The sequence below is a fragment of the Lampris incognitus genome, chromosome 12 (genome assembly GCF_029633865.1).
Source record: "Lampris incognitus isolate fLamInc1 chromosome 12, fLamInc1.hap2, whole genome shotgun sequence".
In the NCBI taxonomy this organism is placed as follows: domain Eukaryota; kingdom Metazoa; phylum Chordata; class Actinopteri; order Lampriformes; family Lampridae; genus Lampris; species Lampris incognitus.
The window spans coordinates 23982081-24004102 of NC_079222.1; the positions used below are offsets into that span (position 1 = coordinate 23982081).

The 22022-nt window shown below is 39.8% G+C and overlaps 1 protein-coding gene across 2 annotated transcripts in view; it reads left to right on the top strand.

Moving 5' to 3' along the window:
* Positions 1-22022, top strand: part of abl1 (c-abl oncogene 1, non-receptor tyrosine kinase) — an 87655-nt gene that overhangs the window by 59032 nt on the left and 6601 nt on the right. For both annotated transcript variants that reach the window (XM_056290543.1, XM_056290544.1), the window contains 5 exons: positions 5202-5366; positions 14681-14976; positions 19924-20196; positions 20803-20887; positions 21512-21689. In XM_056290543.1, coding sequence (XP_056146518.1) covers positions 5202-5366; positions 14681-14976; positions 19924-20196; positions 20803-20887; positions 21512-21689 — 997 coding nt within the window. The remainder of the gene's footprint in view (positions 1-5201; positions 5367-14680; positions 14977-19923; positions 20197-20802; positions 20888-21511; positions 21690-22022) is intronic.

The window sequence follows — 22022 nt, forward strand, 5'->3', positions numbered from 1 at the left end:
CAAAGAGACAGAAGGCCTAGCGAGACTCAATACTAATGTCTTTTCAAATAAGCCTCTGAACAGTTCTCCCAAGTTCAGTAACCTAGCCCACTGATGGTATCCCTATAGTGTTCACTCAGGCACTGATCTGGCTACACTCATGAAAAAATAACATTTTCAATCAATGTATTTGGCTCTTAAAATGAGGGGTATGATTAAACTGTTGATAATCATTACCACCTCCAACTCAGGTGATTTCAGGCAAGATCTCAGACATAGGTGGTTTGGATATGGGGCTGGCTACATCATGGAGCTGGATCAGACTATTGTTTAAATGAAACTGGATACTGTATTGGGTTGATTTTTGAGGTTGCTCTGTTACTCCGAAGACATGAACTCCCGCTCTGTTTTGTTTCAATGTGTTGCCGTGAGTTTGAGTGCATTCCTATTACTCATAGCAATGCTGTCATAGCTTTTAATGCTTCACGAATTCCACACATATTTAATCAGTTTGAGTGTTGTCTTAGTGATGAAGCCAGGGCATGCTGTAATTTCTCCCTTCATAAGACTCTTGAGAGTTACAGCTCTGTAGATCTTTCTGATTTTTATTTTTCTACTTTTTTATTTTTCTCACTTCCTACCCCTTTTTTTTCTCGACTTTTATTTTTCCTTTGTATTTGAGTGTGTATTGTCCTGGTGCGTGTATGAGTGTGTTGTCACCCACTTACAAAGAGCTGTGGCATTTGTGGTCAGTAAAAATGGACGTGTGTGGTGTGGGCTGCTCAAGTGCACTGCCCACACACTTCACAACCTCCACATATATGGTCTTTCCTCCCCCCCCCCCCCCCACACATGCTCTCTTCTACCTCTTTCCTTGTCCAGTGTTTCTCATCCGATGTGAGGGTCTAAGGACAGGATGTTGTGTTGCGGTAAAGCCCCTTGAGGCAAATTTGTAATTTGTGATATTGGGCTATACAAATAAAGTTGACTTGACCCTATCTCCACATCCTTGTTGCCCTTACCTATATTGATCTTACAAAACATGGCTGCTATATTTTTTATTCAAATCATTGCATTTTTGTTTTGATTTTTCCTTGTATATCTTAGCTTTTGCCTCTTATCTTAGGTTTATTTAAACTCAGGTTTGATATTTGAATCAATTTGGTCGCTTTTAAAGTGTTGCCAGAAGTTCAGCATTTTGGCATAGACATGCATGTCATGGCTGTTTGTATTACCATTTATTCACAGTAATCCTTGGCAGTCTAATAGTAATAATAATAATAATAATAATGATAACAGTAATAATGATAATAATAAATTGAGTTTGTATAGTGCTTCTCATCTGGGGAGACAGATCTCAAAGCGCTTCACAGATAAACGACTATAGTTAAAGAAAAAAAGAAAAGATTATTAAGATGACACGCCGCTTAGCCAACCAAACATGGGCGAGTGTTCTACTACAACGCTGCAATCCTTCAGCTAATCCATACAACCATCAATATTCCCTTCTACATGTTTTTTTCCAAGATGAAAGTAGGCAAAGACAGGCAAAAAATAGTGCTTACTTAGTCTTTAATACTATGTATTAAAGATTGTCAGAGAAAATCTTGTGAAAAATATAGTAAAAAAGTTATACAATTATTACAAACAGAGAATTTGTACATTTATTACAAATCTTGGAATTGTTCATTTAAAGGACTTGGCCTGATCATCTTCTGTAACAACAGCCTCAATTTGTATTGTAGAAACATTATTAACCATCCTCAGGTGGTATTGTGTGTGTAGTCACCTCTACCTGTGGACTGTACTTCTGTCTTAGCAATGTTAATCACATACATAAATATTAATATGTTTGCCCAAACACTTACAGAGACCACAATCAGGCTTCCACCATTGTGTGTGGTCCATTAAATATTTGATCTTTTTATTCAACAAAGTATAACGCGTTTTATGATAATGTAACTACATAAGTCATTACCTCATTTGATCTAATCTTTTAACCCTTACTGTACATTCACACAACTGGCAATAAAGCTACAAAGTGGTCAAGCATGGGGACTTTGAGTGTTAGAAAAGCGCTATATAAGTTTGATTTATTATTATTGTCACCGAGTCACCCTTCAAGTGGCGTTCAAGTGCTTAATGACATGATATATATAAAGTTGATATAAATATAATAATTTGGTATATATAATATAATATATAACATATTATTATAAAATAGTATTAACATAATAAATATATGATATATTTGCTATATAATATAAATAAAATTTGATATAGCTATAAAGTTGTCATGGGCTTGTGCATCATTAACTTAGGTAGAAATTATTTCATAATTTTCCATTGTATGTGAAATAATTACAGAAACAAGTTCTAATTGAATAGTAAAATGTGTATATCTGATCATAAACCATCATGTTCCCATATCATCATATCATATTTTCTCAGACTATACAGCACAGGAAACCGGCTGATTGCAAGAGTTTTTCCATCGTTTTTAGAAGGAATCAGCAACTTTTTGGAAGAGGAGCAAGGGAGTGGAAATGAAGAAAAACTTTCTCAAATTTGTGATTGGTCGATGCTTCACTGCGTCACTGGAGCACTGAAAAGAGTTGACGACTGTTATGTAGCCTGTCAAACAGATTGGATGTATTTTAGTAACTTTCCGTTTGTGACTTTTATTGACAATGGCCTGTAGCCTATCGCTTTGCTGCTGGTAATGTGAATACAACATTAGGATGACAATTTTCCAGTCTTCTTGTAAAATAATAGTAATAACAAAACGTCAGGCTTATATAACACCTTTCTAAATACTAAAAGATGCTTTAAATCAGAGGCAAAAGACGTCAACAATCTTGTAATGCTGGAACAATTTGAGAATGCCACTGTTCATTGGTGCAATCAACAAACTTACTGTTTGTTAAGATATTGTTTATTAGCAGCCCGTGTTGTATATTCTTCCTCCCTATCTGGTTGAAGGTGTTGTAATCATTGAAATCAACAGGTGTACTGCTGGGTTGGAATGAAGGCCTGCTTTACACGTGACTCTTCATGTCACATAATTGAGTTAGCACTAGCCTGTAGGTTATGTGGATAGCTCCTTTCCTCTCAAACTCTTTATTATAGCCTCTGCTGTGTACACAACCTTCTTAGCCCTCTTGGTCTGACACATTGCATGTCATCTACAGGGCACATATACGATTGTTATTTATCTAAAATTAATATTATTATTCTTATTTAATTATTAAAATTATTATTTATTTAAAATTATTTGGAATTATTAAAATTATTAAATTATTATTAAAATTATTATAAAAGTAATCACATCACTGCTCATCTAAAGGGCATATATACAATTTTTATTTATGAATGTCACAGTTAATATATGTGAAGTCTTACTTTGGTTTTTTCCCTTCTTTTGTGTTCTGCTCCCGCCTGTTATTGGAGAGGAGAACAGAACTCTTAGCAGCAGCGATCAAAGAAAACATGAGAAAAGTTTATGGCTCGATAACCATCATTATTATCAATGGACATCTCTGCACTGGTTTAGAGTTAAATACCAGCCAGCTTATTAAGTAGCCAGCCAAAGAGAAGAGTAGAGGCCAGCTAAAGGGGTCTGGGGATGGGCGCCTTGGAGATTTATTTTTTTTCTTGGAACTAGCTGTTGTCTTATGCTTTCTTACACCATGAATCCAGTTAAAATCACATTAAGATTATTAAGTAAGCTCATAGAATAACACAAACCTGATCATTACTTGTGATAGTAATTTTTTGGGTTTTATTTGAACATAAATTAAGCAGTCTAGCTCCTTGGCCAATCAAGCTGCTTTAATCACTTTTATAAAGAATTTACCAATATTATGGTAGTTTTCTTGCTATTTGATTAAAAAAACAGAAATACTGCTTATCAGCTTACTTAGATACATTTTCGTTAATTAATGGTGTACCTTATTCTGTCAGATAATGCACTTTATGTCTATACTTCACTGTATTGCAGCAGTCCAAGCAAGCTGATGTTGATATAGAATACAGTTCATCTGACAGTAAAAGGGCTTGTAATCAGCCAACCACACAGCAGCTGACAATTATAGAAAACAAAGGTGTCTTTGGCTTTTGATTACCCTCAGTATAGTTACTAAAGAAATGTACCTGTTTCAGTATTTGTCACTAATAATCCCACCTTCCCAGATGCCTCCTCATTTGTTCTCTCTCTCTGGCCAGATGTTATTTAACTTAAATGTTCACACACTCAACCCCAACCCCCCACCCCTACACCTCCAAGGCAGTGGACATGTAATCTATTTCAAGGTGCCTGATAAATTAAACTATTGTTTAAAGATTTAAACGAGTGAAAAAGTTTTACAAGTCCAGACTATAGCTGTTTTTGGTAAGAGATCAACATCAATGTTTACTTCAACAGTAAAACTCTGGTGTTGCACGTCATACATACTGAAAATATTGTGCCCTGTTGTCCCAGATAAAGATCTGTTTTGGGGAGGGGGATACGAAGGGTTAGTGGTAGACAGCAGCTGATCAGGCCACCAAGCTTGTAGGTCTACTGCAGTCCCACCTCCCTACACATTTTCTCTTCTGTCTTCCTCTTTATCAACACCTTCTCATTTTTTCTCACTCCTCCCTGCTTTTTCATCGAATACTTAGCCTCAAATTTAGTTCTTTGAAATTGCCATAATTCATGCAGGACCTATAATTAGCATAACTGTTAATTATAGCATTTTAATCTCAAGCACATTCCTTGCTACCCATTGAAATTAGTCTCAGCGTAGCTTGGCATGGTGAGACGGAGATAAGCCAGGTACCCTTTCTCTTATATGATGCTATAGTGATTGTTTAGGTTGTCTTACAAGGGAAAACAAGTCAAGGTTATTCCAGGAAATGAAAGGAAGGCACTTGACTCGTTATCACATCTCCAATACAATGGTGGGTAGAGGACGAGGGAGGCAAGGTGATCATCATAATTGTTTCGGAAGCGTTTCTTTCTGGGCAAGTTGGAGCTTTAATGGGAAGGGCAATTAAAATGTTGACATTGTTGCCAAGTGAATACCTCTAAATATATTGGATTATAAAAGCAATGGAATGTTGTATCCACATTAACTGCGTACCAAAGAGTACATATTCTGGACTTGGTCATACTTTGTCATTTATTTGATTTGGATTTTTCAGTTGTACGTGTCCTAATGTTACAGTTCTGTGTGTTTCAGAAGCTCTCCAGAGACCTGATTTTGAGCCCCAGGGTCTGACAGAAGCAGCCCGCTGGAACTCCAAAGAGAACCTGTTAGCTGGACCCAGTGAGAATGACCCAAATCTATTTGTTGCCCTGTATGACTTTGTTGCCAGTGGGGACAACACTCTCAGCATTACCAAAGGTAAGAAGAAAGAACAGGTCTCATGCAAGATTATTATTAGGATTCCCTTATATTTCCTTTAGATTTTTTTTGTTTGTTTGTCAGGAGCATGCAAGACAAATCAGTATTTGATGTACAAAACAATCTTTAACTTGCTCAGTGTTGATCTTTAATAGGTGCCTTGAATTTTAATGCCGCTTGTTTGTAAATTGGATGTGTGTGCTAGCTAACCTTTAATTAGCATAGTTTATGCCTTAGTAAAAACACATAAGGGAAGGTTATTTTGAGTGTTGTATGCAAAAAAACAAAAACAAAAGAAAATTAATGGAGGAATCTGAACAGGTAAGTAGGTGCAACCTTTACATCCATACATTTTCTATGTATAAAGCATCTGAAATTAAAAAGAAAGCTACAAATTCAGAAATGAAAGTGCTGTTCATAATTGATTAAAATTATGAAAATCTTTTACTAGAAGGTTTTTATAGTAGAACATTAAGATTCCTAATTTCCAGTCAAGTGAGAGTATGATGTGTAGGAATCTTTCCTGCAATAGATCAGTGTGTTGTACCAATGTCTGTTATAGTGCAGACAAGGTAGACACTTGAAGACCTTTATCTACCAGAAAAATCAGAGTTCATTAAAAAAGTGCACCATCGATTTCAGCCTAAGTGACTATATCAGACTAGTTCCTCAGCTGCATCCCCCAGTTCAGTGGAGGTGTCAGCAGCAGAGTTTCCACTAGGAAAATGTGGCGAATGTGTCCAGAAAGATTCAGAATTTTGGACAAATGGAAAAAATTCTGGTTATATTATATTTGCCTTACATTTGCAACCCAAGAAGAACGTAGCATCAATGCCAATAGATTATACAGTTTATTTTAATGAAACATGTTTGCCGTTCAAACAAATACTCAAAATAAAGACATGAGTTGACTTGCGTATATATTTAAAGGTGCTATCTGCAATTGATGCACACAGTGGCTGTCCGCTCCACTTCTGCTGTTTGGTCAGACTGCATAAACATTGTTTGATTTATTACTTGTGAATGAGAGAAGTTGCTGATGCCTCACCGTTTTCTTTCCTTTTGAGGCTGTCAGTTGTCTCCATGTGTCAAACATACTCAAAATGTTGACCCAATATTGAGATATTTCATTTTTCTTGTTGGCAGTAGAGTGCTCGTGTTTTTGCAGTACTCCACATAGCCATGGCGGTGCATACTATTATGGACTGTACGATTTAAAAAAGTCTAATTCTAAAAATACAAACATAAAAGAAATGCAAAGTAAAGGAACAATGCTTACAGTTTGACTGCAGTGCAACATTTTTTTTTAATTACAAAACATTGATTAAGGGGGACTGTTTTGCCATTTTCTCCCATGGTCATACTAGATTGTTATGGCAGTTAGGCCCTGTACAGTTTTTACTTCTTGTAAGACTAGGAGCCTAGAAATTGGCTACCATTCTGTACGCTATCAGTATTTCCAGAATTTTCATTCATTTGTGTTTCTATTGTTATTATGTTTATTAATTTGAAGCCTCATTTATTGAGAGAGAAACATTTCATCACTCATCTAAGTGATGAAACGCATGAAACTTGCATTGGATAAGGAACAACTCCCTAAAAAAAAACTTTAACAGGCAGAAAAAATAGTAAGAAATCTTATGGAATGAATGTCTTTATGTATGCTCAATAATCCAGGTAAGAAAATCCCAGGAAGTTGAATCAGTTCATCTGGACATGTTTATTGAGAAAGAAATGTTTTATCACTCATGTGACCTCATCAATCTGAAGATGTTTGCTAGAAGAACAAGACACTGAGTTACCAGTTTATTTCTTTCTTTTTCTCTTTTTTTAAAATTTGGAATTACATATTAACAGCATTTTTACATAATCATCTTTAGTGAGATACATTTACAAAGTGGTCCATCTTTTCTGCATTTTACAGAGTAATTATTGAACATGGGGTGTTTTCTCCATTTGAGATAAAAGGAAAAAAAAGTGCAAAAAACATACTTACATAAACAAATTTAAACAAAAGAAGGATCTTTTGGGGAAATATACAATTTCCACATCTCCCAAATTTCCTCAAATTTAGTTGCCTCAAGCCTCATGGAGAAGGTGATTCTTTCCATCACAAAAATGTCATAAATTACATCATACCAGTCCTCTGTAGATAGGGTGTCTGGCTTAAGCCATTTCTTTGTAATTGCTTTTCTAGCAGCTATACTCAATATTCCACTTGTATTACCTGTTACTTGTATTAATGTTTGTGGGTGTTGCATGTAACAGACCAAAGAGGAGTTCATCCCACTTTATTACCATTACAAATGTATTAGGTACACCCCCCCCCCAACCACCTTCACAAAAATGGTACATTCCAGCAAATCATACTTCACGTGACTATAATCAGGCAAATCAGCATTTCTAGCGTCAGTTAGTGTTAAATTGAGCACTGGAATGGGCAAAACAAGGGACCTTACTGACTTTGAATGTGGCACGACAGTTAGTGCTAGGCATTCCAGTTCTAGCTTCTCCCAAATGGCTGTCGTCCTGGGCTTTTCACACATAACTGTTTCAAATGCTTACCAAGATTGGTGCAAAAAGCAAAAAACTACCGGTGATCATAAATCCTGTGCATGAAAGCAGCTTGTGGATCACACGGGTCAAAGAAAAATAGCGGTAATTTTGCAAGCGAAGATGAGCCACAACCAGGTAGATCGCATCCAAATTCAACATTAGTGTGCAGAATGTCACCTCAGAACACATCCCTTGTCGGACTTTGGTTCGAGTGAGCTGCAACAGCTGAAGATCAGGTTGGGTGCAAATATTATCAGCGAAGAACAAGAAAGCTTATCTCCAGTGGGCACAGGAGCATCAAATCTGGACCACTGAAGGGTGCAAATAAGTTCCCCGGTAAGACAAATTCTGGTTCCTTTTGCATCATGCTGATGGAAGAATCAGAATTTGGCGCGAACAACACAAGTCCTTGGAGCCATCCTGTTTGTTGTCAACAGTACTGGCCGGTGGTTGCAGTGTGATAGTGAGGAGAATGTTTGCCTGACACACATTAGGACCCCCGATACCCAAGAAGAAGAAGAAGACACTTTGTCATTGTACATACATACAATGAAAGTCATTCTCTGGATTTAACCTGTCCTATGCTACGAGCAGTGGGCAGCCGCTGTGCAGCGCCCAGGGACCAACTCAAGTCAGTTCGAGTCAAGTCAGTTTTATTTGTATAGCCCATTATCAAAAATTACAAATTTGCCTCAGTGCTTTGCAGCAATACAACATCCTGTCCTTAGACCCTCACATCGGATAAGGAACAACACCCTAAAAAAAAAAAAAACTTTAATAGGGAGAAAAAATGGCAAGAAACCTCAGGGAGAGCCACAGAGGAGGGATTGCTCCCCCAAGATGGACAAACATGCAATGGATGTTGTGTGTACAAAATTTACAGAATACAACATTGAAAGAGGATAACTGAATTATAATAATGGAATTATAAGATATTTGAAGAATAAGATGAGGAGGATGCCAAACAGTGTCTAGATGCCACCAGAACAGCCTCGGACCAGAGCCACGTGACCACCATCACCATGTAGACCTGAGAGGAGGACAGGCTACACATGCACACAGGAGAGACTCACATCACACCATTCACATACGCGGGAGAAGAGACAAGAAAAAGAAAAACATTTGTCACACATCGGAGTGAAAGAACGATATAACATTGAAACAGAATAACAAAATTACATGCCTTTATAAAATAAATAAAAAGAATATGTGATGACGGGGTTGCCAAGCAGGTTGCATGGTGATCACCATGGAGACCTGGGAGGAGGACAGACTACACATGCACACAGGGGAGCCCACATCACACCATTCACATACACAGAAGAAGAGAAAGGAGAAGACATCATTCAAAGAGAGAGAATAGACATGTGAGAGAAGAGAACAGTTTGCAATAGTCAATATACTCTATAATCTCATCAGCGGAACAGTGGTTGGTAAATTCATTGAGACAGAAACCGACCTGCCATGCAGTACAGGTCGTGAAGTACTCAATATAAAGGCAACTAATTGTAGGCTAAGGCAAAAAGATGAGTTTTAAATGTGGGTTTAAAGGACTCAACAGACTGGTTGTCTGACAGCAGCAGGCAGGTTATTCCACAAGAACAGGGGGCATTCTTTCCAGTTTTCTTCTTATTGCCTTGGTCAGAGGCACAGGCAGGAGTATTAACCCTAACATGCATGTATTTGATGGTGGGAGGAAACCGGAGCACTTGGTGGAAACCCATGCAAACACAGCGAAAACATACAAACTCCACACAAAAAGGACATGGGATGGCCTGGGATTCAAACCCAGGATCCCTTTGCCATGAGGTAACAGTGCTAGCCACTGGCCCATTGTACCCCCCTTTTTTTTTAAACTTTTTTTTGGAAGATGCTCATTGAAGAAAGTGTAAACACGTGGCTTATCTGCACATCATTACTGACCAAGTTCATCCCCTCATGGCTACAGCTTATCCACACTTGGATAGACACTTCCCGCATGACAGTGTACCATGTCACAAGGAATGTATCATTACCAAATGGTTCCATGAACATGACAGTGAGTTATCATTGCGTCAGTGGCCTGCAAGTCCATGGACCTCAACTCTGGCGAACAACTTTGGGATGAGGTAGAGAGGGCTGTTTACAGCAAGTGTGTGTATCATCAAGTTTCAGCGAACTGTACAATGCACTCATTTCCACGTGGTACAGCATTCCTGCACAATGCATCCACCTTCTTGTAGAATCCATGCCCAGATGAATTCATGCTGTTCTGAAGGCCAAAGAAGACAAAACAGGCTACTAGAAAGGTGGACTTAATTAACTGGCAACTCGGTGTTTGTCAGACCCTATGTTAGACCCTAGCCAAGCAGGATCTAATTTTTGTCTGTAAATGACCTTTGATCTTATATACAGTGGGACCATTGTTGGAAGTAACCATGACCTGTGTATGTGTTCATGTTGTATGTGTTTAAACTGTATTTCAACTAAAATGAGGCACAAAGCAGTCTAAGAGATACTTGGAGTGTTGATGGTGTGACACACCTGACTAGAAATCCACATATTTGCTGGCTGTCCTGGCATGTCCCCCCTCTATCTCCCCCATCTGACTCTCACTTCCTGACACTGGGTTCAGATGGGAGTTTTTCCACTGAAGCAACTGGAAAACAATACTTCAGATGGAGCACCCAGACAAACAAAGGAAGGAAGAAGTGCACACCTGCACTGGAATAATTAAGGAAATGCAGTCTACAAAACAAAACAAAACAAACATAATTTTCAAATCACTTTTCACTTATTTTCTTTATGGACCTACTGCAAACGAATTGATTATCACTATACAGTATGAAAAAATTGGAATTCTGTCCACAATCTTAAGACAATCTTTGTAGAATGCTAGATTTGTAGTTACCAGTCTCTTATGTCTATATTTTAAGGATAACATTATTATAAGAAAATATGTTATGGCAGTTTATGTTGAATATGCCGAGTTCCTGACAACAATGTCTTTTCAGAAGCTACAACTTCCTCATAAAAACTGATCATGTCATTATGAGTCATTTAGGCCTATGACTTATTTTAACTGAGGTAGTAATTAAAAAAAATGTAATTATCAACTTTCTAAACCAGAGTTACAAAGTGCTTGGTTTAAAAGTGCACCACGTGGGGTAGACAGTATAAAAACAGAATAATATACACAATTGAAAAAGGTAGTATATAAGAAAGGCATAAAAATAAGAGTACAATAAGAAGGAAAGCTAGTCATGGATGTTATATCATGGTGCTTGTCAAATCACTCAAAACAGATTTAAAAAAGAAAAACAGCATCAAGCCTCTATCATATTTAGTTGTAATGTCGCTCCCAGTCTAAACAAGGAAAGAGAAATCAATGCCACAACACCCAACTCATCCCATCACCGTTTGAAAAATAAAGTAGCCAACTATGTACCCAGATAAGAAGTGCTATACAAACTCAATTTATTATTATTATTATCATTATTATTAGTATTATTATGTACCAGTCTGCGTAAACATGACATTATATACACTGGGTTCCTTTATGTCTGACTAAAAACAATCAGAAAAATTTTGCTCTTAGTTTTCCACAATGGTGATGGTGATTTTTTTTAGCACTCTTTAATGCATGGTTTATGCAAAACTATAATAACTTTGTTTATATAGCACTTTTCTAAAACAATATTACAAAGAGCTTTACAAAGAAATAAAACCAGACAAGGCAAAAATAAGTATAAGACCAAATAAGTATGAGTAAAAATAAAAACAGTATGAATAAAAACATAAGCTGGGGGCGTGGTTTACGTTCCCGGGCATCGCCGGTGCAGGGTTGTTCCTGCTGCAGTTGGTTTTTGGAGTTGAGGAATAAACATCAAACTCGCCTTGGTCTGGTGTCTTTTTCCTCATCCTGCCACAACACATTTGTAAAAGCTTTCACAAAAAGAAAAGTTTTAAGATGAGATTTAAAAGAAGCCAGAGACTTGGTTTGTCTTATTCCAATAGGAAGAGAGTTCCTGAGTGTGGGCGCTCTAACAGCAAAAGGCCAATCACCCTTTGTGACAAGCGGAGACCTGGAAATAACCAGCAGGGCTCCATCTGCGAATCTTAATGTTTGAGAGGGTGTACACCAGGTCAATAAAACACAAATGTATTTAGGAGCAAGACCGTTTAAGGCCTTAAAATTGAGCAATACAATTTTAAAATCAATTCGAACTATAACAGGGAGCCAGTGTAGGGAGGCAAGCACGGTAGTGATGTGGTCATGCCTCTTTGTCCTGGTAATGAGTAGGGCTGTCAATGAATATCCCAAATTCGAATAACTGAATTGTAAAAAAAACAAAACAAAAAAAAACAGGCATTCTAGTGTGAAAATTAAATTCATTTGTGAAAAAAAAAGCAGCACTACCGCGGCTGTCTGCCTTGCGAATTCTCTTGAGGGACTTGGCTGCTGCACTGATTACGCTTCATAATGGACAGGAGTCACACAGTGTCACTTTGACTGGTTGAAAATGAAATTTAGGTCAAGCTGAAATGAGCAAATAATTCAACAACCTTGTGTTAAAGATGGCAGAGTTCACAACTCAACTCGGCTGCAGAGAGAGTGGTTTTCACTCCAAACAATCTAAAAAGCACCATTTGGAAATACTTGGGATTTTGGTCAGAAAATAGAAAATTTGTGGAACCTTGAGATAAAGTCGTATGCAAGCTATGTAAGCTACAGTTAGCTTACCATTCCTTACCATTCTATGACTAATAAACTGAGGGAACATCTAGAAAATATGCACAAAAATATATTCGAATGGGTTCAAACCTATATGTTTTTTTAGAAGGAATAATCAACTGTAATTTTTTGGCCAATTTTGACAGCCCTAGTAATGAGCCGAGCAGCGGTGTTTTGTACCAACTGCATACGGTGGAAGGAGCCGTTGCTGATACACGAGTAAAGTGTGTTGCAATAGTCAAGCCAACAATCGATAAAAGCATGTACAACTTTTTGCAGATTGGCAGTTGATAAAAATGACATAATTTTGGAGATTACCTTGAGCTGGAGAAAGCATGACTGAACAGCATTTTTTATTTGATTATCAAAACCGAGGACAGCATTGAATATTACCCCAAGATTCCTAGCAGCCTGCTTAAGACTACCTGACAGAGACCACCAATATTATTACCAAAAGCAAAAGGGCTGATGTAATTTGGGGGACCAAACAGAATGACCTCAGACTTATCATCATTCAATTTAAGAAAATTTTCAGACATCCAGGATTTAATCTCAGGGAGGCAAGTTGTGAGATTTGTTAGAGCGCAAGGATCTGTGGGTTTTAGTGGCATGTAAAATTGAGTGTCATCAGCATAAAAATTGTAAAACACATCTTGATTTCCAATGACCTGGCCAAGGGGCAGCATGTCTATAAAAAAGAGAAGTGGGCCAGGAACTGAGCCTTGAGGGACACCACAACTCAACTGAGCCACCAAGGAGGTAGAGTTACCCAGAACAACAGAAAAAGTTCTGTTGGTGAGGTAAGAACGTAATGAACTAAGAGCTGAGCCCTTAATGCTAACCCAAGTCTCTTATGCATTGTAAGAGGATGCTGTGATCGACTTGTGTCAAAGACAGTACTTAAGTCTATAAGAACTAAAATCGAGTAGTCACCACTGTCTGCAGTTAGCAATAGTTCATTAGTGACTTTAATTAGAGCTGTCTCAGTACTATAAAGTGCTCTAAAACCAGAATGGAAACTGTTAAACAAAACTATTAGTATTCATAAAAGTAACCAATTGAAATGAAATTATTCATAAAAGAAATCAATTGAAATGAAATTACTCTCTCCATATCCTTAGATAAAAAAGAAAAATTGGAGATTGGTCTGTAGTTACTTAAGGACAGGGGATCTAAATTAGGTTTCTTCAGCAATTGGTGAACAATAGCATGCTTAAAACTGTCTGGAAAAGAACCAGAGGCCATAGAAATATTAAGAATTTACAGAATAATGGGGCTCGAAATATGAATGAAATCATTGAAAGAGTGGCCAAGGATGAGGATGTGCACATCCTTGATATGGAGGAATGCTGGTTTGAACGGGGAGTCAAAGAGGCCATCTACATGAAGAGGTAATGACCATTAAAAAGACATGCATGTTAGGGTTAGTACTCCTGTCTGTGCCCCTGACCGAGGCATGGCAAGATGAACAGGAGTTGGTCCCTGGGCGCTGCACGGCGGCTGCCCACTGCTCCTAGCTGCACAGCTAGGATGGGTTAAATGCAGAGGAAGAATTTCCCCACGGGGATCAATAAAGTGATAAAATAAAATATAAATAAATAAATAAACAATAAATCCTTGAAGTACATCTGTCACCATCTTACAATGCTGTGATTGCAAACATTCCCAAATCCTCTGTGAATAGTACACATGGCCATTGAAACTCTAGGTAATGGTCACACCTGTTTGCATATGAAGCTGATCATTGGTTTCGGTCGTTATGCAACTGTATTGTAAGGGTGGGGATACCTGCCCTGCAGTTAATTTAGACTGAAGAGGTCACCTACATGAGTGATGAAACATTTCTCTCAATAAACGTCGTGTCCAGATGAACTGATACAACTTTCTTTGATTTTCTTACCTGGATTGAGCATGCATAAAGGCACAACAGGGTTGCCACTTGTCCATTTGGACATGATAATCTCAAAACTATTCTGTGTTTACTTCTGCCCCCCTCCCCAGCATGCTATCACACTAATACCATATTCCATGTTTATCCTTACAGGAGAGAAACTACGTGTGCTTGGGTATAACCATAATGGTGAATGGTGTGAGGCACAGACCAAGAATGGTCAGGGTTGGGTGCCGTCGAACTATATCACTCCTGTCAACAGCCTGGAGAAGCACAGCTGGTACCATGGACCTGTGTCACGCAATGCTGCAGAGTACCTGCTCAGCTCGGGTATCAATGGAAGCTTCCTGGTCCGAGAGAGCGAGAGCAGCCCTGGTCAGAGGTCCATTTCTCTGCGGTATGAAGGGAGAGTTTACCACTACAGGATTAACACTGCTTCTGATGGCAAGGTAGGCATGAGAAGAAAGACGTATATCTATACACACTATGAAGTCATACCTCTAGTGATCCCATACACACAAACCATATTCACAGAGCACAGAGATCTTCATCTGAAAGATCTCTCTCTCTCTCTCTCTCTCTCTCTCTCTCTCTCTCTCTCTCTCTCTCTCTCTCTCTCTCTCTCTCTCTCTCTCTCTCTCTCTCTCTCTCTCTCTCTCTCTCTCTCTCTCTCTCTCTCTCTCTCTCTCTCTCTCTCTCTCTCTCTCTCTCTCTCTCTCTCTCTCTCTCTCTCTCTCTCTCTCTCTCTCTCTCTCTCTCTGGTCTCTCACACACAAATAGATAAATAACTATATGTTCCACAATCAAAGTAGTGTTTTTAAAGGCCAACCAATCGCACATGTTTATCCTGTCTCACAGTTAGCTGAGTTTAAATAGTGTCTGAGCAGACAGTTGGCTAAGGCGAACCCTTCCACCACCCAGACACATTAATTTACCTCCCTCAGGGAAAATGCAATTTACAGAGGGAAGATGAGGTCTGGAGCTGGTTAAAAAGCAAAGATGTCTCTGCCCTCTTGATTTTACTGTGCTGTCCACTGTTCAGCCTTGTAATTTCTAGAACTAATTTAGGGGAATAGTGATCTGTAATAATCACAGTCAACTTTATCAGCCAAGTGTGCCTGTGCACATGAGGAATTTGACTCCGGTACACAGCGGCTTCTAGCACTTACAGACATCACTCACAAAAAAAAAACAGGAAATAAATGGAGCAACAACAGGACATTGGAGGCAAACATGTAAGTGCAACAGGTATATCGCAACTACTATACAGGGTTTTGTTTTGGTTGAGTAATCAACAACCTATGCCCATATATTATACCATATCGCCCATACATTATACTATATACCATACCACGACTCCATAGCCCATCATGCCCATATACAATGCTGTATACTCCCATATTACACTATATTATCTTATGTACCAATGTAATGACATTGTTTTAAGTATTGTAGAAATCATTGAAATAATCATGAGTTTTTTCCACCACACTCCACTCAGTTTTGAAGGTAAGGGGAGTCAGAATTTTCACTTTAAAAAAGTATACTGAATCACCCCTCTAAGTCTCTCTACCATAAAAGGTCATGGTGGTAAAGCACATTGCCTGTATAGATCATATTGGACTCCATGACAGATTGTGCTTGTGTAGGGTTTCCCATATCAAGCCGGTCTAGGTGAATTAAGAAGCTGCTGTGAACAACCGCTACCCTACCAAGAGAGTTGAGCTGGCTAGAGAAACTGCATGACAGGAATGCTTCTAACCACCTCTGTGATATTCATAATGGCCAGTGGATGCAAGGCCAGACCAGACCGCTTGCCAGATACTGATCCGGATGCAGATACACATGTATGAAGACATGCTGATATGTTTGCACACAAGAAACTAATGCAGACACATGGCCACATAGACACAAGCGGCGTGCGCGCGCGCACACACACACACACACACACACACACACACACACACACACACATACACACACACATCTCAGGTTTTTTTTTTAATACTACAGAGAATGTTGATTCACTTGTAGGACAAATATATTACTATATTGAGTAATATAGTGCCGCTATATTGGGGTGGCCCGGTGGTCAGCACTGTTGCCTCCCACCAAGAAGGTACTGGGTTCGAACCCCAGGTCGTCCTAGGTCCTTTTTGTGTGGAATTTGCATGTTGTCCCCGTGTCCGCGTGGGTTTCCTCTGGGTGCTCCGGTTTCCTCCCACCATCAAAAAGACCTGCATGTTAGGGTTAATACTCCTGCCTGTTCCCCTGACCAAGGCAATAGGAAAAAGAATTGGAGTTGGTCCCCAGGCATTGTACCGCAGCTGCCCACTGCTCCTATACAATAGGAGGGGTTAAATACAGAGAACACATTTTATTGTAGCTGCACAATGGCACAATGACAAAATAAAGTGGCTTTCTTTCATCTTCTTTCTTCATATTATATACTACATTACACACTGCATCCTTTGTTAAACGCTCCATGATCTTTATTGTCCAAAACACACTGACTGACAATGGATGATTAACTTGACTCTGGTAGACCCTGGGGTCTTCTTTAATTAAATGTAGCTCTTGTCGGAAATTTTTTTGACAGTCTTAAATTTGTTTGTTGATCACAGGGCTTCAGATTATGATAGACCAATATAGAAGTCTTTTCCCACACTAGTGAAGCCTTCTTTCTCATTTTCTCTTCCACATGCCTTTGATTTGTGCAGTGAGTCCATACACGAGTAAAGAAATGACCTGTATATTTTTCTTGAGGAACTGGCTGTGCACAGGGCACATCAGAGAATAAGTAATAAGGGGAGTTACATAAGACCTGGACAATGGAAAAGACTGTGTCCAGTCAGCCGATGCAAATATTTCACTCTTGACAAGTTGCCTGACAGATGCCTTTACTTCATTTTTAGCTTTTATTGGGATTTTACAAAGTATGTATGCGTTAACGTCAACAGACAGAATGTCATATTGCCATCCATCTTGAATCTAGCATTACTAAAAAGTCTTAAGCAAGCAGACAGGTTTCATTACTAGTAAAAAGTTCAGTTCCAGAAATTTTATCCAAACTGTTGTGCATTGTTTTAACAATCCCTAGAATTGTTTGCTTTTCAAATCTCTGAAAGAAATACGTCTTCCTACAGAAAAAAAATGCTTAAGTTTACAATGCTTTTAAGGCTACTTTAGATGATAGGGTAAGTGACAAAGTGATTGGCACTCTTGATACTTAAGCCTAACCATGGAACAGCTAAGGTATATCTCCAACATGATCTACGGAGCCTTGGGGTTAAGCATGGTTGCAGAACATCAGATTCATGAGTGGGAGCCATCCCTAGTCTTAAAGGCAAAATACGGGCCAACTAAGTCAAACAAGAATAGATGGGAATTTAAGGTCTGAACATCTCGCCAAAATTTTAAAACAAGAAAGGGACAATATATGACTGTATATCTTTATGTGCTCAGGATCTATAGAAAGACTATCTGTTTTAGTCAGAATGTAGTGGGAAATTCTGTGCCATCCAACTCTTCATTACAGACTGACTACTACTACTGTTAGGGGTTGCCACAGCGGATCATCCGTTTCCATTTCTTCCTGTCCTCTGTATCCTCCTCTGTCACACCAGCCACCTGCATGTCCTCCCTCACCACATCCATAAACCTCCTGTTTGCCCTTCCTCTTTTTCTCTCCCCTGGCAGCTCCATATTCAGCATTCTTCTCCCAATATACCCAGCATCGCTCCTCCACACATGTCCAAGCCATCTCAATCTTGCCTCTCTTGCTTTGTCTCCAAATCATCCAACCTGAGCTGTCCCTCTAATATAATCGTTCCTAATCCTGTCCTTCTTCGTCACTCCCAATGAAAATCTTAGCATCTTCAACTCTGCCACCTCCAGCTCTGCCTCCTGCGTTTTCGTCAGTGCCACTGTCTCCAAACCATATAACATAGCTGGTCTCACAACCATCTTGTAAACCTTCCTTTTAACTTTTGCTGGTACCCTTCTGTCGCAAATCACTCCTGACACTCTTCTCCGCCCACGCCACCCTGCCTGCACTCTCTTCATCACCTCTCTTTGGACAGTTACCCCAAGTATTTAAACTCTTCATTACAGACTGAAAATCTTGTATATTTATTAATCGACTGAGATGATCACTGATCAATTGAGAGACACTACATGCATCATAAATACATCAATAATAGGTCATCTACGCGTCCGGGTAGCGTAGCAGATTATTCCGTTGCCTACTAACACGGGAATTGTTGGTTCGAATCCCCATGTTACCTCCGGCTTGGTCAAGCATCCCTACAGACACAATTGGCTGTGTCTGCGGGTGGGAAGCCGGATGTGGTTATGTGTCCTGATCGATGCACTAGTGCCTCCTCTGGTCGGTCAGGGCACCTGTTGGGGGGGGGGGGGGACTGGGGAATAGCGTGATCCTCTCACGCGCTATGTCCCCTTGGCGAAACTCCTCACTGTCAGGTGAAAAGAAGCGGCTGGCGACTCCAACTGTATCAGAGGAGGCATGTGGTAGTCTGCAGCCCTCCCCGGATCAGCAGAGGGGGTGGAGCAATGACCGGAATGGCTCGGAAGAGTGGGGTAATTGGCCATGTACAATTGGGGAGGGGGGAGGGTGAAAGAAAAAAAATAGGTCATCTACTATGATGCCTGATTTATGGTTCTACACTGAGGTGATCGTGTGCCCCTGCCGTAGGTGCATACAGTGTGTACCATTTGATTTACTTTGTTGATCCAGCCCATAGACTGTAATAGCACCACTGCAAAACTAAATAGCAGCGTTGTGCATGCTTTGCCATAGAACACACAAAGAGAGGGTTTGCAGTGGATATAGCTTTGGCAGATGAGTAAAAATTTAAATTTTTTTTGGCATTATTGAGACAGAGGAAATTACATTGGAAGAGGACATGGTCTGTAAAACCGCTGAACTTGTTTAGGTGTTTGTTTGCCAGATGCCAGAGATGGATGACCTGGTGTGTGCCCGGCACTGGAACCACACTGCATGTAAGCGGGCCAAGCAAACCAATCACACCTTGTCCGTTGTGCACGTAGCCCACGTAGCCTTGATGTGCAGTTACATTTTAGAATAGATGAACGTAGGTCACGGTGTAGCCCCCTGGAGCCTACAGCAGACACCGCTGTAGTGGAGCCTATCGCAGAGCTCCACGGTCACGTCGACACAGAACCTTAAATCAGGCATGACCCCTGTGGCACCCAACATGACAAAAGGTCTGATGAGGAGGTGAAATAAATTACAGACAGTGAGTATTTATAGGATGGGGAAAAAAACTGCTCACTGAAGAACTTTCACTTGATACTGTTCATTATACTATAAAACTGTTTTTTTCCACTGCCATTTTTTTGTCTTTCTCTTCCAGCTGTATGTATCATCTGAGAGCCGTTTTAATACACTGGCAGAGCTGGTGCATCACCACTCTACTGTGGCAGATGGCCTTATCACCACGCTGCACTATCCAGCACCTAAGCGCAACAAGCCCACCATCTATGGAGTGTCACCCAACTATGACAAGTGGGAGATGGAGCGCACTGACATCACCATGAAGCACAAGCTAGGAGGGGGCCAGTATGGAGAAGTGTACGAGGGTGTTTGGAAGAAGTACAGCCTTACTGTGGCTGTAAAGACACTTAAGGTATGGAGAGATTCACAAAACATGCAATTTAATGGCCAAAGAAGGGAAACTTGTCTTGTAGAGTTTCTTTCTGCAGTGGTTGCAGCCATTAATTCCATATAGCTGACTTAAAACTGGGGTGGGCAACTATGGAAAAGTGAGCAATTTTGACAGAACACCACAAACAAATCCACCCCCCCCTTTGCGCTGCTTCCTTCCTTCCTGCATCCCCTCCCTCCAAACTAGCTCATGCACATACCTTGAGTTTGCCCATTGTAACTGGCAAAATTCCTATTGTCGCTGATGGCCAACGCATATGAAAAAAATTGGCACTCCCCTGATTGGTCAAGGCCTACTGGCACCAGTGAGGTTTTGAGATCTTGAATACAGACAGGGGGTTAAACACAGGGGCTTGATTCTCTCTCAGACCATTTAAATTACTCATAGCTCTAAGAGCATTATAATTTGTTTCACAAATAACACTAAAAGAAACTGCCTACCCCAACTTTAATTAAAAAAAAATCTCATAGTCAAATTGAAATTTAAGCGTATTACAGGAAGAGTGTAATTTGAATGACTATGCCACCACCTGGTGTTTTTTGGCTGTAACTAACATGTTTTCTCTAGGAGGATACTATGGAGGTTGAGGAGTTTCTTAAAGAGGCTGCTGTCATGAAAGAGATAAAACACCCCAACCTGGTACAGCTCCTGGGTATGTTTTCTTTTCCATTATAATACTCCCATCGTCAATTGAAAGGTGTATCTGTCTAGAGTCAAATATTCAGTAATCTACTGCTACCTGCTACTGCTACTACTACAACTACTACTACTGCTACTACTACTACTACTACTACTACTACTACTTTCGGCTGCTGCCGGTTAGGGGTCACCACAGCGGATCATCCATGTCCATCTCTTCCTGTCCTCTGCATCTTCCTCTGTCACACCAGCCACCTGGATGTCCTCTCTCACCACATCCATAAACCTCCTCTTTGGCCTTCCTCTTCTCCTCTTCCCTGGCAGCTCCATATTCAGCATCCTTCTCCCAATATACCCAGCATCTCTCCTCCACACATGTCCAAGCCATCTCAATTTTGCCTCTCTTGCTTTGTCTCAAAACTGTCCAACCTGAGCTGTCCCTCTAATATACTCATTCCCAATCCTGTCCTTCTTCGTCACTCCCAATCAAAATCTTAGCATCTTCAACTCTGCCACCTCCAGCTCCACCTCCTGTCTTTTCATCAGTACCACTGTCTCCAAACCACATAACATAGAGTCAAATATTCAGTAGTGATTGATAAAAAAGATTTATTTTGCAACCATGTATACTTTTTAGGGGTGTGCACGCGGGAGCCGCCATTCTACATCATCACAGAATTCATGACACATGGCAACTTATTAGACTACCTGAGAGAGTGCAACAGGGAGGAGGTCAATGCTGTGGTGCTGCTCTACATGGCCACACAGATCTCCTCTGCCATGGAGTACCTGGAGAGGAAGAACTTTATCCACAGGTGAGCAGGATCCTATCAGATGTCTAAAAAGGGCTTATTTTGTCTCAGGGCCCAAATTTGAAAGGTTGTCTTTTAATGTAATAGACTAAAGGATATTCGTAAAACTTCTCAGTCTGAATGCAAACCCTTGATCAGTTTTCCCTCTTGTGTCATAGTAGAGTGTATGTCATGCAACTGATGTACATGATCGTCTATGGCGTGCTTTTGCAGTAAAAATCTTTACAAAATGATGACCTGATTGTCTGCTGTTCTTACTTGTTATTATTGGGATGATAATAAGAATAATTATTATTATTATTATGTATTGGGCACGTGGCGCAGTGGTTAGCACTG